This window comes from Pyrus communis, chromosome 9 (assembly GCF_963583255.1).
Source record: "Pyrus communis chromosome 9, drPyrComm1.1, whole genome shotgun sequence".
NCBI lineage: Eukaryota > Viridiplantae > Streptophyta > Magnoliopsida > Rosales > Rosaceae > Pyrus > Pyrus communis.
Genome location: NC_084811.1, coordinates 3,425,036 through 3,441,701, shown reverse-complemented (window position 1 = coordinate 3,441,701; position 16,666 = coordinate 3,425,036). Strand labels below are relative to the sequence as shown.

Sequence of the window (16,666 nt, the reverse complement as noted above, 5' to 3'; positions counted from 1 at the left end):
AATGCCTTTGAAACCCCGAAGTTTTCATAAAACAATACACCCATGAAAAACTCAATTTTTTTCATGAAAACCATGTCTCAGAACTTGAATGTTCTAACTTTGATGCATATGGATGCGTTATTTCTCATAGCACTAATCACAATCTTGTTCCCTCCATTTAGTGGATTGTCGAACTGTTACAAGTTCGATTTCACTTATTTGGACGTTTCTAACCGAAACCACTTTATGTAGATACAAGACGTGAATCTCCACTTGACTATCAAGAAGCTAAGAAACTATTGAAGCCAACCATGACATGGAAGAGCTGAATACGCATTGACCATGATCTTTATGCGAAGACTTATGCCCGAAGTATTACAAATGAAAATACCTCCCGAACAAGGATTCCATGTCTCTTTAGCTCACTCCTACGGATTGTCTAATCATGAAAGATATTGCCTAAAGTACACCATAATTTCGTCCATGAATGAGTACGATTCTGAAGTTTATAAATCCGATTGAATTTTGATTGGAAAATGTTTTTCTCGTCCTTCCATGTTTCTAACTCGCTTCTGAAGCGGCAATATAAAGAATGGAAGTTTACCAAATTCTCAGATCTGATTTCTACCACACTTGTAAGAGAAAGGTACCTCAACAATTTGGCTAGGAAATACTGAACGATATAAACCCAGTTTCGGTTAGAGTGTACCGAATGGTAGTGCCTTGCTTCAGCAAAGATGCCCCAGGCATGCATACTCTGCTTCGACAGAGGTGCACCGAAGGGCATGCTATGATTCGGCAGAGGTGCACTAAACGATACTGCTCTGCTTCAGCAGAGGCTTACCGAACAAACCTTTTCAGCTTCGGCTGGAGTTTATCGAACACAAGTATGGGTCTATCTTACTCACAATCGAATTTCGAGCTTGTTTTTACAACATATGGTAAAATAAAAGGCCTACCATAGTGTGGCATCATGCTTGAAGTGTGATCTTTGGCACCTAAGACTTAAAACTTCAAGAATAAGGGATATTGTCCCTGAACCTTAACCTTATAGAATTTACTTCCGTCTTGATGGAATAGATCATTGGTTATACAGCTATTTGTGACTCTACCAATGTCATTGAGAAGTACCATTCTCGTAGTCAATATGTGAGACTAATTTTGCTCCATCGAACATTGTTGGAATAGTAGAATTTTGACATGGATGGCCATGTTGGCCGAATCCCCTTAGTAACTTTGGTTTGCTTTGTGAACATTTTTCTACGGATTCAAGTTTGGTGTTTGTTTTAGTTATGGATAATCTTATTGATGTTGTCCTCGAATGTAAGTTAATTAAATCATGTTTCTAATACATGTGGCTGAATTCACTTAAACACGTGATTAGGTATGAATGTGGGAAAATTAGTTGTTTGGATGAATGCGATACTACGCACACTAATTTTATGCCTAAAAATCACATATCTAACAACGAATTTAGGTCTATCCAACCTGATTAAGAACATTGGCACGCTCCTCGTTGCATGAATGATACTATATTACCATTTAAGAGACTTTATATTCTCCCCATTGCAGAAAAATGTCGTTGAGTTTTAAGGATATTTGAGATGACAATAATCCTGAATGAAACCACTGATGGAAAATAGAGTAGAATATCTTTGCACCACTTCCAAAAATGAGCTTGAAGCTTTGTTTTAGGGCTAATGGCCTGTCTTCTAACTGAGAACACACCGCATGTGGCTGTGTGATTGAGCAGTTTACTTACTTTGGCACGACCATTTGGGACACTTAGGTCGAACAATGATGCCACGATGTATGTCCTTACCCGAAGTAAGGATTTTGTGCTTACAAGCACAATTAGCCAAGCCTGCTCATTGGGGAAATTGATTTTCTACATCATCCCAAGCAAAGATACAAAACGACCCTATTTTCATAGTGGATTTAAGGAAATATATGTGGACTAATCCAACCAAAATGTGGACCATATAAATACTTATGGTTTTGGTTGATGAATCGACAAACTGGTTACATGTTTGTCCACACACATTGTTGCTAAACCCCATAGCTGATTTTAAGGATCCATCACCCTACTTATCCCATAAAGTCTGGAAGACTGGATAATGCCAGAGAGTTGATAACGAAGGTTTTCGATAAGTATTGTATATCTTTTGGGTTTATAATTGGACATCGAATTTCCATGTTCACCCCAAAACAACTCGCAGAGTGATTATAAAGCGCAATTTAATTGATCACCTGGACTTTGGTGAATGCACCAAGTTTTAGGTTTCTGCCTATGGTTATGCAATCTTGTACGCATCTATGTTAGTACGCCTTGAGGCCCGTTGCTACCCAACTTATTTGACATTACAATTGGTTACTGGGTACGAACTTGACGTTTCGTACTTACGCATTTGGGTGTGCATTCCATGTGCTAAGTTAGCCCTTGCAAGCAATCTCTTTACCGCTCATTTACGAATTGTCACTTCAATGAGATAGTATTCTTGCCGTTAGGGGGAGATAAGAATGTCAACATTCTTGTAGGGCGACGAAAATTTGCGTGGATGTTGCTTATTATGTCTCATCTCGACCCTCTTACCACATAAGTGTGATAAGCAAGTGCGATGAATTCTAGCTTTTAGAATGTTGCTCCAAACGCATTCCTTTGATCTAGCTAAAGTGACAAGATCATATACTAGTTGCAAACACACCTGCAAGGATAGACGTACTTAACGGACGTCGAGTCAACATCCTCGAAGGATATGCCGCCCTTATTAGATGGTTTGGCCGCCCTCTATTGGACAGTCTGGTGCACCGATGGATAGCCAATCAATTTGTCTTGACCTGAAGCACGATAGATCATTCGGTTCATAGGATTCATTTCCTTAGAAGAGGAAGATCACGACACAAAATGAATCCATATTCGATCATTATCTCAATCATTTCCATCTCATAAGATTAATTCGGATTACTCCCGAGACTTGAAGCTCTTGGTCCAGTATACTAGTTTGGTTGAGATAATGGAATTGGAATGAGATTATCATCGATGATATTTTCACTTATATGGCAGCTACTGACATAAATGAAAAGCAACGATATCGAACCATTAGTGACAATGTAGAACTTATTGGACAACCAAAATCATAATCCAGGTTAAATTCCTTACCAAAGTATGTTTGGAGCTGTAGTTCCTACACTGCCCAAGGTAACCCTATTGTGTTACTAGTGGGAAATGAAGCGTAATGAGATGAATGAAATATTGTGATATGATGCACGCCTTACGGCGCAATGTTTCTCTTAAACGCTATGTGATTGACTACAACATTATGAAATGTGGTTAGTATTTCTCCATGGGAATATTGATACCGAGGTTTACATGAAACTTCCCTAAGAATTACATGGACTTATTCAAATATTTTCAAACCACAGAACACCCTCTCAACTCGTTTGAGGAGTTCATCTACGGATTGAAGCAATCCGGCGGATGTGGTATACCCGTCTAAGTGATTTTTGATTAATTAGGGGTTTGAAATTATGTCCTTGCGTGTTAAACTATGAAGTCTTATTCCAAATTGTTAGAGTTACAGTTTATGTTGTTGACATGAATCTCACTAAGACTCTAGAAGAGCTTGAGAAAATTGTCTCACACTTAAAGACATAATTTGAGATAAAGGATCTTGGGAAAACTCATTTATGCTTTGACTTGAAGTTTAAGCGTTGTTCTTACGGTACTTTGGTCTACCAGTTGGATTACACCCCAAAGGTGTTACCTTTGAGTATACCTATAATCTTCCATACGCTATATGCAAATGAGACCCTTGAAGAGGTTATGAAATTCAAAGTTCCATATGTGTGTTCAACTTTGCGCTTTATTCTACTTAGCTCATTGCATTAGATAAGACATCTCATTCACTGTTGATCTATTGGTAAAGATGCAACACCGCGCCTACACGCAGCCACTGAATTGGTATTAAAGACGTTTGTCCACTACCCTGAAAGGTATTACAGACTTGGGCTCATCATAACACATCCCGAATGGATCCGACCCCCTTGATCCTCGGAATGATTCTTGCCCTGTTTGTTATGCTGACGCAAGTTACTTATCAAACCTGCACAAGGCACATCCCCAAATGTTTATGTCTTTACCGTTAAGGGATATCGTAATATCTTGGAGGTTCACGATATGACCTTAATTGCGAAATCTTCAAATCATTCCAATATTCACCTTACTTCACTACGCCAGTACACGTGAGACATGGTTGAGATCTCTTGTTGAGCATTTCGAAGTACTTGCTATTTTCATCTATCGTTGAGTCCCAACAACGATCCATGAAGATTATACCGCATGTATCAACCCGACCAAGACATGATACATCAATGAAGTCAACGCCAAAACATATTACGTTTACATCTACATCAGTAAAGCATCAGGAGATTGAAGTCATGCAAGCCGATCCCATACAACCTTGCCGACCTCTACACAATGTCATTGCCGAAGTCAACCTTCTTGAAGCTTGTTCGAGGAATTGGTATGCCTAACTATTCATATGCAATGCTTGTAGTTCTCATTTGGAAATTTTGTCAAACTCATGGGGAGTATTCAGAATTATACCCACGTAATCCTAATGTACTCTTTTTCCCTACGATTAGGAGTATTTTTCCCACTGGGTTTTTGCTACCTAACTAGGTTTTGATGAGGCACTTATCCTGGGCTGGTCATACCCTTGTGAGCTCATTTACTTGCATCCAGAAGACATATAGTTTTGACTTAATGCAACTTCTCACTTTTTTCCTTAGTCTATGGGTTTTTATCCCACCTTGGGTTTTACCATAACAAGGCTTTGTGAGTTTTACCTTTTAGGCAATCTTCCGTTGATTTGAAACTCGCATTTGCTCATTGTGCTGACGACTTCATCAAATGTACTTACTTCATCGCTGAAGACCTGATGCACCATTTGTTTAAGTATTTACACACTAAAGGGGGAGTGTTGCAGTCCTATTAGATTAGGAATGTGATCGTGTAAATCCTAACATATCTAGGATATCCTTATGGGATTCTACCATATCTCTTAGACTATATATTATCCTATTAGAGTTGTAATGCTATTGGGATAAGGAATTTACCTTCCTTACTATTATAAATAAAGGCACAATGGGGTGGAATAACACACACCTCAAAATTAAATATCTCTCTTCTCTCTTGTGCCACTGGTCCTCTCCCTCTCTAGTCCTAAATACAGTTCAATTAGGCCTACAACAAGAATTACATTTTCACACCATTTAGTTTTTGAGTGATTTTCAAACTCAGTCCCGTAGTCTCAATTTTCTCATATCCCATCATATGATTTTGAAATAATAATGATATATGCTTATGAGTAGTATAATTGTGTAGTCCTTCATTAAATTAATGACACGATGAGTGTAAAGCCTAAACGTAATATATATGAAAAACATTCATCATGGAGCTTCAACTTCTCCTAATCAATGCTTTTTGTCCCTTAAGGCCAATCACACAGTTTGTGCAACATATAACACACCGTCAATTTCACAAACATTAGACGTTCAAACAGTTAAAAATAATGTAAAAAATCATTATGCACCATTTTCTCCATGAATTTTTGCACTAAATAGAGATTATCCCTAAAACTACATAAAAACCAGCTAGATTATAACAAATAAGTCCCTCCTTTTCATTAGTAACATTGTACATATAACGAAAAGCAAACTTCTAGAAAGATTGCTTAATTAACAGAATTAAAATTTGCCATGAATAAAGTTTTCACTAACAAAAATTTTCCACCCATTTCTAACTACCCAAGCTAATTAACAAGCATTAGAAATTGGCAAACTCCAATGGATTCCAACAAAAAGTTTTTTTTCTTTAGCATTTATATTTGCTGGTATCTTGTTTTCTAGTTTTTGTGATTCTTTCAAAACGGTGATGGACGAATTATAACTCTTATAGATTTTGGTTTATTTATTTTTTGTGTGGTTTATTATAGGGGTTTAGATTTTGTTTTATGTGGAGTTTGTATGGGATTTGTTATAGGTTTATGTAAGACTTTACTTTTTCTTTTGTTTGGTTTTATTCATAAAATTGTCATTTTGATTCTTCATCCATTTTTCGAAAGAATGGTAAAACTTAAATTGCCAATAATACAAAAGGGAGAGCGGATGGAATTTGAATTGACACTGAAGAGAAGGTATGGCGACAAAGAACAATAAAAGTGTGCGAGTGAGTTAAAATTAAAAAAAAAAAAAATGTCGTTTTCAAGAGACATTTTCGAAGAATGACTATTATAGAATATTTCGATATAAATATTCAAATATTTGATATTACATATTTTTTATTTTCTCCAATGTCTCAAGTTCTTATGAATATTCATATTGTTTTTATAAGTTACAAATATATATACTTCTTACACTTAATTTTTACACGCAATTTATGTTTAATTATCACACATTTATTAAAGTAAGTTTGTAATTGTTATGGCCAGCTTATCACAAAAAAGTTATTGACAATCATTATGTTATTGCTAACTATCATGTAAAAGATATGAGAAATGCTAAGTAGACTCTTTCGAATTGAACTCTATATGGACTCTCTGTCACCTCACAGTTTTATCAAATTCTATGCTAATATTATAAAACATTATGCCAAAAACATAATATGGTGGAGAGTCCATAGATTTTACAGCACCACCACCATAATCCAATTGTCACAACTCATACCTCCTAATACTCAATAGTCAATGGTATAAGCCTCCTATTTTTCATTAGTATCGAAAAATAAAGGCTTAATCGAATAAATGATCCCCGCAAGTGGCCCTTTACATAGCAGTGGAAAGGTATTGTGCTGGCTTGGGTTTAAACTCAACATCTAATCTAATAAAATCTATAATTCAATAAAATAAAGAAATGATCCCCATAGTGATATGCTAATCAAAAAATAACCCATGTGATTAACAAATTAAGAATTAAACCTCTGAAGTGGAAACCGTTAGGGTGCATTTGTTGCATCGGACTGTCTCAGATTGGACTAGCTGCATGGACTAAGTTGGACTAACTTAGACTAGACTAAGCTGGACTAACTAGTGAGGTGTTTGGTGTAGTATCAGACTAAATAACTAAAATAATAAAAATAATAATTAAATCTTATCTTTTACATTTTTTTTTCTTTTTTTCTTTCCCTTTTCTAGAAAACTCTCCCACTCTCGAAAGCTCTCCATCGTTTTCTCCTGCCCCTCCAACTCCCTCTCACTCTCACTTTACTTTCCCCTTCATCGTCAAACTCCATTCATTTTCACTATTATCAGAAAAAGCCATCTTTTGGATGTTGAAATTGCAGACCATCAAACTCCATTCCTTTTCCTCAAACTCCACCCTTTTCACAATTCAAGCATTGTTGAAGAATATAATATGGGTTTTGTAATTGATTTTTGTTTTCTGGGTTTTGGCAGATCCGTATCTAGGTTTTGGTGGGCGTCATGGAATTTGGTGACTGTGTCATGGCGGATGAAGGCGCGGTCAAGCGAAGGTCGAGCAAGCTAAGGATCTAAGCAGAGGAGAATTGTTGCCTCTCGACTGCGAGATCAATGATAAACACGAGATGCGCGGCGCAGTGAGTGACGAATCTGCCTGATTTTGGGTTTGAGTTCAGGGCGAGGAGAGAGGAAACAGAAAGCAGGAGAGGTCGTAGCTAGTCCCATGATTTCAGGGACTCTCGCTAGGAACCTTTAGCGAAGCCTTTATGTAGGCGAGTCTGAGCTAGTCTCATTAACACTAGTTCCGGATGATAATAAACACCGGACTGGATTAAAAGTTAATCCAGTCTAGTCTAGTTACAATTAATGAGGGCAAACACACGCTCTCTTAGAGATTAAGCCTAAATTTGAAATTTCTGTTGAGGTCCACGTCATGCACAAGTCTTCAGATTCTCACCCAACTTCTTGATTCCGTTGAACTGTTCTAAAAAGAAAGAGACCACACCTAGTCAGCAAATACCAAAAGTTTAATTCTTGATTTGTTTTTCCACAGAAGCTATGTTTTGAACAAAAATAAATTTTAAAAACCACCCATTTGGGCAAGCATTAGAATTTGTCAAAACCGAAACTCGTCCCTCGGAAAATAAGACCATAAACAACTATACAAGTGAAAAACGAATATAAAAAGAAAAGTGAATAAAAAATGGAATAAACCCTAATTTTGTTATGGGAATGATGGCCCTTAACCTTGTGGGGCCGAGTAGCCAAATAAGGAAATTATTGGTAGCATTTTCGCTTGCATCCTAAATTTTGATGTATGCTCATTATACTCCAAATCATCTGTCAAGTGTGTTTTAACTTAATTTTAGCTAATTTTTTTTCAAAATTAAAAAAGTAATATTTAATATGTAAGTTAACTAGAATTAAGTGAAATAAATAAATAATTAAATGTATGATGAACGTCCATCATAGTTAAGGTGGTAAGCAAAATGTTTCTGAATCATTTTCAAGTATCCTCGTGTAAAATGATACCTCAGCAGTACTCCGTCAAAAGGAGTCCCAAAAATCCCTCCCCTTTATAAAGCCGAAGCCAACCTCGGCTGGTTGGCTCTGCAATTCTACTCGCACACGTTTATTTGCTTTGTTTTCCTTCGTTTCCTCTCTTTACGCCGTTTCTCTCTTCCTCTCCTCTCTCTCCGAAAAACCAGGAAGAAGGAAATAAGAACAAACAGAAAAAAAAAAATGGTTGTGGATTCTAATGGAGATTTCAAGTGGAACAGTAATGGTGATGGTAGTGAAGCTTCTGATTCTGCTTCTGAGCGGTCGCAAAATTCGTCTCTGAATTCTAAGAATGCGAAGCGTATCATTGGTTTTGGTTCTTGTTGCGAGCCTTATATCTCAGAAGCTGCAAACAAGAGGCTCAAACAAACTCCAATGGATTCCTACAAAAAGGTTTTTTTGGTTGTTGCACTTGTTTTTGTTTTGATTTTGTTTGTTGGTTTTGCTTTAGTTTTATTTCTTTCAGCCCGATGGATGGATCTTGAATTCTTCATCATTTATTTTTGTGGTGTTTATGCTAGCTAGTTTCTGTTTTTAGGTTGATTTGGCGTTTGCATGGTCTTTTTAAGGTTTTTGGACTTTCTTCTATTTTCAATACTCACTTAAATTAATATTTAAAGTGCAAAGTACATCGTTTGAAGTCAATGTAACTACGTTCACGCATTTCTTTGCATGACTTTCTTGATTTATTTTTAACTAAACAGTAATTAATTCCTAATTAATTTTGTTTACTTCCCATTTTCTGCAATGTCTTTCCTATGCAGTGATGCTACCATTTTGCTATATTGTTTTTTAACTTTTTTTTTACTCATTCTTTGCAGGTTCAATTGGCTCAAACTCTTCTAAGTTTAAGTCCTCTTGGTTTGAACCTTGGGGAGACACCCTCTTTCATAGACTTGATTGTACCTGGAAAAATCAAGACTAAGCGTTCGCCCGAAGTTAATCCCAATGCTTTTCAGTTAATGACTGAGAAGGAAAGGTTGAAGGCTTCTAACTTCAGTGCATCGTTTCTCCGAATTGGTTCATGGCAGGTTGGCAAGTTTTAAACAATCCATGACACACTTAATGTGAAGTTGCATAAGTAAATTTTTTTGTTCGATTCTGATTATAGTTTTGTGCAGAGAGTAGCTCACAATGAAGGTGATTTGGTGGCAAAATATTACTACGCAAAGCGAAAACTGGTGTGGGAAATCTTGGATCAGGGTTTGAAGAGCAAGATTGAAGTGCAGTGGTCTAATATTTTGGCAATGAAAGCTGTTATCAAAGAAAATGAGCCCGGCATTCTAGAAATCGAGGTAACTCTTGTTTATCTTCGTGTTCATAACTATTAATTGGACTTGATTTTAATTATGGTAATTTTGTTCTCAGAATCTTGTTAATGTGGTGATGTTTTGCAGCTGAACCAGCCACCTACGTTCCACCGGGAATCGGATCCACAGCCGAGAAAGCATACAATGTGGCATGCGGCATCAGATTTCACCAATGGTCAAGCTCTTATTCACAGGTCCTTATCTTTATTTTCTCTTCACGTTTCTCCTAAACCCTAATTTTTCAGCACTTGAGCTGATGTAGTTTTTTGATATCTTCTGTTCGCAGGAGGCATTATGTTCAATTTCCCCCAGGCGCCCTTGACAAACACTACGAAAAGCTCATACAATGCGAAAACCGGTTTTTAGAGATGAGCCAAAGACCTTTCCCGAGTCAAAGATCTGCTTACTTTCTGTCAGCCTTCCACATTGGAATTGCAGAATTTTCTTTCAATTTTGATAGACACCGGGCGGAAATCCCCTCCGATCTGCAGTTACCCTTTTCGCCGTGCGTCCAGACAAGTTTTGATCCTACTCAACAAGTTCAAACATATGAACAACCCAAGCCAACTCTTAGGATCAAGGATTCAACTTCACCAATATCAGGTACTTTTATTGCTTCCTTCACAAGAAAAGCTTTTATTAGGGTTTCAACTCTTGAGAAGAACAATACACTAATGTTGTTTCCCCAAATATCTTGTGATGATATAGTAACGGATTTTTCTTCGCCTTTAGATGAGGTTATTGGAAGCCAAGCGGTTCAAAATCCAAAAATGCCGGTTTACTGGGATCAAGGAATAACCCGAGAAATGATAAGTTTTGCGGATTTCTTAGGAAGAGAACAACTTCCTAGACTTGTTTCTGTTGCTGGAGCAGCACAAGCAAATCCAACTATTTCTTGTCAAAGCTTCAATGTATATAATCAAGGATTAGGAAGCCCTAATCTTGACTCCCAATGGCTGAGTAATATCGAAAACCAGCTAATGATCGACTTACAAATCAAATTTAGCAATAAACAAGTCATGCCCCAGGCCAACTCACTCATTTCATTCCCAGAGCAAGTGAATTATGCAGTAGCAGCTGATATAAAGCACCCATATTATGTACAAGAAATGGCTGATAAACGAAACTTGGTTTCTGGCGCAAATGACCTACTTCAGCCTCAACCGAACAGCTGGGTGATGCCACCACCTCAGCCCGGCAGCTGGGTGGCTGCCCGGAACTCAGAGATACAAATAACCGAGAACTACTCAACGTCTTCATCGTTCACTCAAAATTTGACTGTGGAAGAATTTGCAACTTACAACAACTTGGCCAACCGCTTGAAATGATTCACAGAGACGAATGAAAGGAAAAACCTACCGGAGATGAGTGTATATTGCCTCAGCTTCATCCCCTGGTTAGGTTAGTTTTTATTTTTGTAGAGAGGGATTAGATAGTCTTAATTCCCTGTTTGTTTGGTTTAGTTAGTGCTTACTATTTAACTTTCTGATGGGAATCGATGGCACGTACGGTCAGTTACCAAGGGATGATCTTAAGGCCCAAATAACTTTTTCAAAAACTGCATTCGGGTTTCAGCTTTGGCAATGCTTTTTGTCAAACAATGAAGAGTCCAAGGGATGGTTTTGAAATTTCATCAAGATTGAGCATACAAAATAGGCATTTCCCTAAAAATCTCTCCGATTCCGATTTAACGATTTTGTAATAACCTGCTTAATCCAATTTAATCCGAGTGTAAAAACTTCGACATCCATTGATCATACAAGTTATCCAAATCCACAAAAAATTGCAACAACAACAATAACAACCAATTAGCATTATCACACTACACAAGATCGGTTGTATGAATCCAAGAACGCCACTAAATCCTAGAATCCATAGAAAGATCGATTATACAAGAATAAATCCTCATCAAATTATCAATTATTAATTGATACTAAACTTCTGTTACACAGGTAGCATGACAATTTTTCTTTTCTGACAAAGTGATTTCTAAACTAATACTCTAATCCGCATGAAGATGAATTCGAATTCAGCTAGGTCGACACAATGCCCTAGTCAACCGCCCTAACCCACGTCTGCCACAATGCACAAAATTAGAGAATCTCGAATGTGCAATTTATACACTTTCCTACAAAACTAGCCAAAGAATTGCAAACAAGATTGTCATGAGGAAGCAGTTAGCTCAAGTCTTCAGGACTTGTGATTCTTCAGGCGCAGCAGCTAGAGGTTCATCAGACTTGGCTGCAACTTGATTCTCCTCTGTCCTTGTGCATTTATCTCACTGTAACTCCTCTTCTTTGACGCCGAATTTGATTTCTCTTTCTCATGTGAATCACTTGCTGCTGCCGTTTCCTTCCCTTTCACCTTCCCTTTCCCTTTCGCTCTTCCTTTCTCTTTTCCTTTCTCCTTGGCATTGGAATTGGCATTGGCATTGACATTGCCATTGACATCGGTATTCGGATTGGCACTAGTATTGGCACTGGTATCGGCATTGGCATTTTCTTTAGCATCTGCTGGAGGAGGAAACAGAGGCGGTTCGCGGCCGCTCAATCGACAGAAAGCCCCTTCAACAGTTCTGCTGATTTCCTTTCCCAACCCATTGTTGTCCAAAATCAACTCCCAAACGGACAGAGACCTTTTTGAGCACGTGGGGCTTCAAGCACCTGCCTTGGTGCATCAAAAAGCTCTCTTTTGTCTGCTTTTCGGCACCAGGAGTGTTGAGAACTTTGCTCTGCTCCGCCATTTTAATGGTCGTGTTCTTAAGCTCTTCCTGCAAATACCCATTAAAACCATCACCATTACAATTCACAATTCATAAACAAAACATACAATTTCTGCTCAAAAAATCATAACTTTTAGACAGAGAATTACATTGGCTTTGAGCTGATTGATCATCTTTAATCTGAGAGCGTCAATGGTGCCGTAGTTCATCCGAGACTCCAATGCGTCTTCTGGGGTTATCACTAAAAACTATGCCCAGAAGACCCAGCGAATGAAAAGGAGATAAAAAAAATACCTGTGGTCATATACTCATAGTATGGATGACTCAATGTAACCCATGTGGTGAAAAACTATTAATCATGCTTATGCGGTGGGAGTTTGTAACCATATTGCAATTTTCATTTAAAGTCCGTCTGAAAGTAGTACTCGAGACACACAAAAAGGGGAAAATACCTATAAAATGACATTTTTAAACCATGCACGAGAGCCTCATATGCAATTTTTGAACGAAATTTGAACAAAAATCTCACAGAGGCGTAAAAAAAGCGCTTCCTATAAACAGATAGACCATAAAAAATGAGATTATCCAATGTATTAACTTTTACCACTGAAACCAGCTGATCAATCTATTACTGCATTACAAAATCGGATTATTGCTGAAACTTTTGATATCAAAGAATAGTGTAATGTAATTTCCGTTCTATCCTTTCACTGAATATACAAATGCCATACACTCCCTAATTCTTGTTGTCTTTGTATGGATACTTGGATTGTCATCGCAGCTGGTTGATTTGCAGTCAAATACAGGAAGTTTGATGTCTGGACATGCAGCACAGATTCAGCCTAGGCAAAGATACGCAGGATTGTACTCGAAATTTCAAAACCCGTTCTAGTTGTCTTCTTCATCTTTATCCAAGCACGCTGATAAATAGCTCAGGATGAAGCCATCTAGATCTCCCTCAAGGACAGAATCGGGATCTGAGACTTCATAGTTTGTCCGAAGATCTTTCACCATCCGGTATGGCTGCATTAAAAGTAAGAATGGAAGTTAGTCTGACTTAGGTTCTTAACGTTATTGGTGATGGTGAGAAGAGTTGTGTGCGGCTAGTGCTAGAGCATACCTGGAGTACGTAGCTGCGAATCTGGCTACCCCAGGTTATGTCTGTAAGAGATTGTGAATACTGTGCATTCATCTTATTTTGGCGTGCCATCTCAAGCTGGTCTACTCGTGACTGAATAACAGCCATTGCTGAAGCCTTATTCTGATGTTGTGATCTGTACATTGAAGAAAAAAAAGAAACTCCTTGATTAGGATGATAGTTGACGATTCTTAGTTCCAAAAATATTAAGTGAAAAATGTGCGTTGAACACCTCTCATTTTGACAAGTAGCAGTAATTCCTGTAGGAACATGAACAATCCTCACAGCACTATCAGTTGTATTAGCATGCTGGCCTCCAGCTCCCCCAGAACGAAATCGCTCAATGCGCAAATCAGATTCATTAATTTGTACATGCTCAGATGCATCTCCCAGGATTGGAGTCACAGCAACAGCAGCAAATGAAGTGTGTCTGCGCTTATTACTGTCAAAAGGTGAGATCCGTACCAACCTGTGCACTCCTACTTCTGCTTTGGCATATCCAAAAGCATACTCACCATCAACTTTGATTGTTGCCCGCTACAAGAAAGGTTGATCTGAAGTTAGAAAACTAGCATAATCTTCAGTTTAGGGCTTTACTGCAATACAATCAGGGTGGGATGGTGGATTTCCACAGGCTTGGGATAGGCTAATTTCATTTACTTTACTGTGCAAATTATTGCTACAGATGTTGTAGAAGGATCGGTGGATAAGAAGATGAACCTTGATTCCTGCAATCTCACCGGGCATTTCATCCACCACAGTCATGTTATATCCGCGTCGTTGAGCCCACATTTTATACATCTGCATGACCATTGCTGCCCAGTCATTGCTCTCTGTACCCCCAGCTCCTGCTTGAACCTACACTGGACAAAACTATCTAAGGCTCTGCTTGGCATAGATCAATCACAACTATGGTATTTTTCACCATGATAGCATCTATATAATAAGTAGAAATTATCAACAACTACGCGCCAATACATGAATCAAACAATATAGGAACTATTGATGCAGAAAGCACGATCCATATATGAAACGGACCTCAATGTAACACGAGCAAGGATCCTGCTCCCCAGCTAACAAAGCTTCAATCTCTTTCTCCTTTGAAGTTCTTCTCATATTAAGCAAAGCGTTCATGGATTCCTGCATATGGAAATCCGTATAACTAACTAAAAAGCACAATGCATGCTGTTCTCGAGTACCTTATTACTTTAAAGAAAGAATTAAACTTTATGTTAATGATTCAACATCTGACCATCCTTCTTTGCATCAACGTAGACTGTATAGTGTTATTGCATTGATTCTACATTCTCCATTAACAACTAATGTTATATGTACGGTTTTCCTAGTCATTGAAAAACAGATACTAGTATGGACTTTTCACTATTTGGCATACACAACAAACTAATTATATAGTTCGACGCATAAGTTCAGATAGCAGAGAACATCATACATTAAATCTATTATAACCAGTGAATAAAACATCAACTTGGTGCTAATTATTCAAGGCGGCACAAGCCATGAAATAACATGCCTATGAGAAGTATTGAAGGCCCACCGATTCCAGCTCTGCGTCATTCTCTTCACGGGCAAGCTTTACCATGTCTACATGCTCAAGCAATTCCCGCTCAAATGCCTGCACTTCTTTCATTTTACCCAAAAGAGACCCATGCTCACGGCTTATCTTCCCTGCGTTTACAGGATCATTCCACAGGTCTGGCTTATTCACCTCCGCTGATAACATATCCAACCTAACCAGCAGCTTCTTCCACTGCCACCATAAAAACATCTACTTAAAATTTAAGCAGAAACGGTCGTACACAATCCAAAACAGAAATTCATTCAGCATTTACTAACAACAGTTATACTTCAGAGTCTCAGACTAACAGAAGACACGTATGAACTTCAAAATTAAGCCGAAATATGTCATACAATCTAGGAACTAGACATAAGGGCAGTTTGATTCAGCATTTATCGAAGGAACAAAACATACGGGCTGTTTGGGAGTGCTTCTCTGGGAAGCGCTTCTACTAATAAGCTCTTTTGTTACAAGAAACACGTTGAAATTTTAATGAAACCACGTGCTTCCTGAAAAGGCACTTGGAAGTGCTTCCTAAAGCACCTAGCTCCAGAAGGTGCTTCTACGAGCCAGAAGCACTTCTAAGTTTTTTAATGCCAAAACGGTTCTATAAGCCTTATCAAAGAATTGAATCCCTAACATAAGCAAACAAAATTATGCTTCTAAATAAAACTCATTAATTAGCAGAAAAACATGAAAAAATGATCGCATTTCAAATTGTACCTGCAAACGTTTCTTAATAAGATGAATGGACTGTGCAATTGCAGCAGCATGACTCTTCCAATCACTCTCATCCTCATCCAGAATCGGCCACTCACTAGCAATGATTCGATCAACCGTCAGCCCGTCACACGTCGACGGCTCCACAGCAGCCTGAGTACCAAACAAGCAAACCAACCCGAACCTGCCGCGACCCGAATACAAACTTTTCACCGTTGGCAGCCCCAATACACCACACCCGCTGATATTTTTCCCTGAAGCAGCATTTCCAGAGCTTAAAGCAAGAGGCTTGGAGCCCGAAACGAAGATACTACTCGAAAAGGTGGGATTTTGGACGGACCCGGATGGGGTTTTTGAGGTACTGTGAGAAAATGAAGAGATCCCAGAATCCAGAATATTGCGTCTTTCAATTGGATTCCGTAAATTCTGAGGGTTTGAGGGTTGATTTACATTTCTGGGTTGGGATTCAGACAGAGTAGAGAAAAGCAGATTGAGGAAAAAGCGGCTTTTGGCTTCTGGGTTTGGGCAGAGAAGCTGCCAGGATCCACTACGACTTGCTCTCCTTCTGAGCATGAAAGATGACATCTTTTCTGATGTTTGAATTTGTGGGGTTTAACAGAAACTCCAATTGAGGGTTTTCACGGGAGCTGCTCGAGTCGAATTAAAAGTTGAAACGATGCCGTT

General features: G+C 38.3%; 2 protein-coding genes across 2 annotated transcripts; both read right to left on the bottom strand.

Moving 5' to 3' along the window:
• Window positions 1-12,046: 12,046 nt before the first annotated feature.
• On the bottom strand, window positions 12,047-12,757 carry LOC137745496 (uncharacterized). Its single transcript, XM_068485453.1, has 3 exons — window positions 12,698-12,757; window positions 12,462-12,596; window positions 12,047-12,412 (listed from the first exon to the last, which is right to left on the bottom strand). The coding sequence occupies exons 1-3, from the start codon at window positions 12,755-12,757 to the stop codon at window positions 12,047-12,049; spliced, it is 561 nt and encodes a 186-aa protein (XP_068341554.1).
• Window positions 12,758-13,117: 360 nt separating this feature from the next.
• LOC137745583 (peptide chain release factor PrfB2, chloroplastic-like) lies at window positions 13,118-16,604 on the bottom strand. Its single transcript, XM_068485556.1, has 7 exons — window positions 15,986-16,604; window positions 15,242-15,454; window positions 14,725-14,826; window positions 14,407-14,544; window positions 13,919-14,223; window positions 13,669-13,822; window positions 13,118-13,571 (listed from the first exon to the last, which is right to left on the bottom strand). The coding sequence occupies exons 1-7, from the start codon at window positions 16,565-16,567 to the stop codon at window positions 13,437-13,439; spliced, it is 1,629 nt and encodes a 542-aa protein (XP_068341657.1). The 5' UTR covers window positions 16,568-16,604; the 3' UTR covers window positions 13,118-13,436.
• Window positions 16,605-16,666: the final 62 nt, after the last annotated feature.

What these genes read in the sequence shown, in the direction of transcription:
- LOC137745496 (XM_068485453.1), bottom strand. Translation starts at nt 12,757, where the DNA reads ATGAACTACGGCACCATTGACGCTCTCAGATTAAAGATGATCAATCAG. An exon ending in TCAATCAGCTCAAAGCCAAT is followed by an intron (nt 12,597 to 12,697) that starts GTAATTCTCTGT and finishes GGGTATTTGCAG; the next exon opens with GAAGAGCTTAAGAACACGAC. An exon ending in AGCCCCACGTGCTCAAAAAG is followed by an intron (nt 12,413 to 12,461) that starts GTCTCTGTCCGT and finishes GGGTTGGGAAAG; the next exon opens with GAAATCAGCAGAACTGTTGA.
- LOC137745583 (XM_068485556.1), bottom strand. Translation starts at nt 16,567, where the DNA reads ATGTCATCTTTCATGCTCAGAAGGAGAGCAAGTCGTAGTGGATCCTGG. An exon ending in GTGAGATTGCAGGAATCAAG is followed by an intron (nt 14,224 to 14,406) that starts GTTCATCTTCTT and finishes CCTTTCTTGTAG; the next exon opens with CGGGCAACAATCAAAGTTGA. An exon ending in GCTACTTGTCAAAATGAGAG is followed by an intron (nt 13,823 to 13,918) that starts GTGTTCAACGCA and finishes TTCAATGTACAG; the next exon opens with ATCACAACATCAGAATAAGG.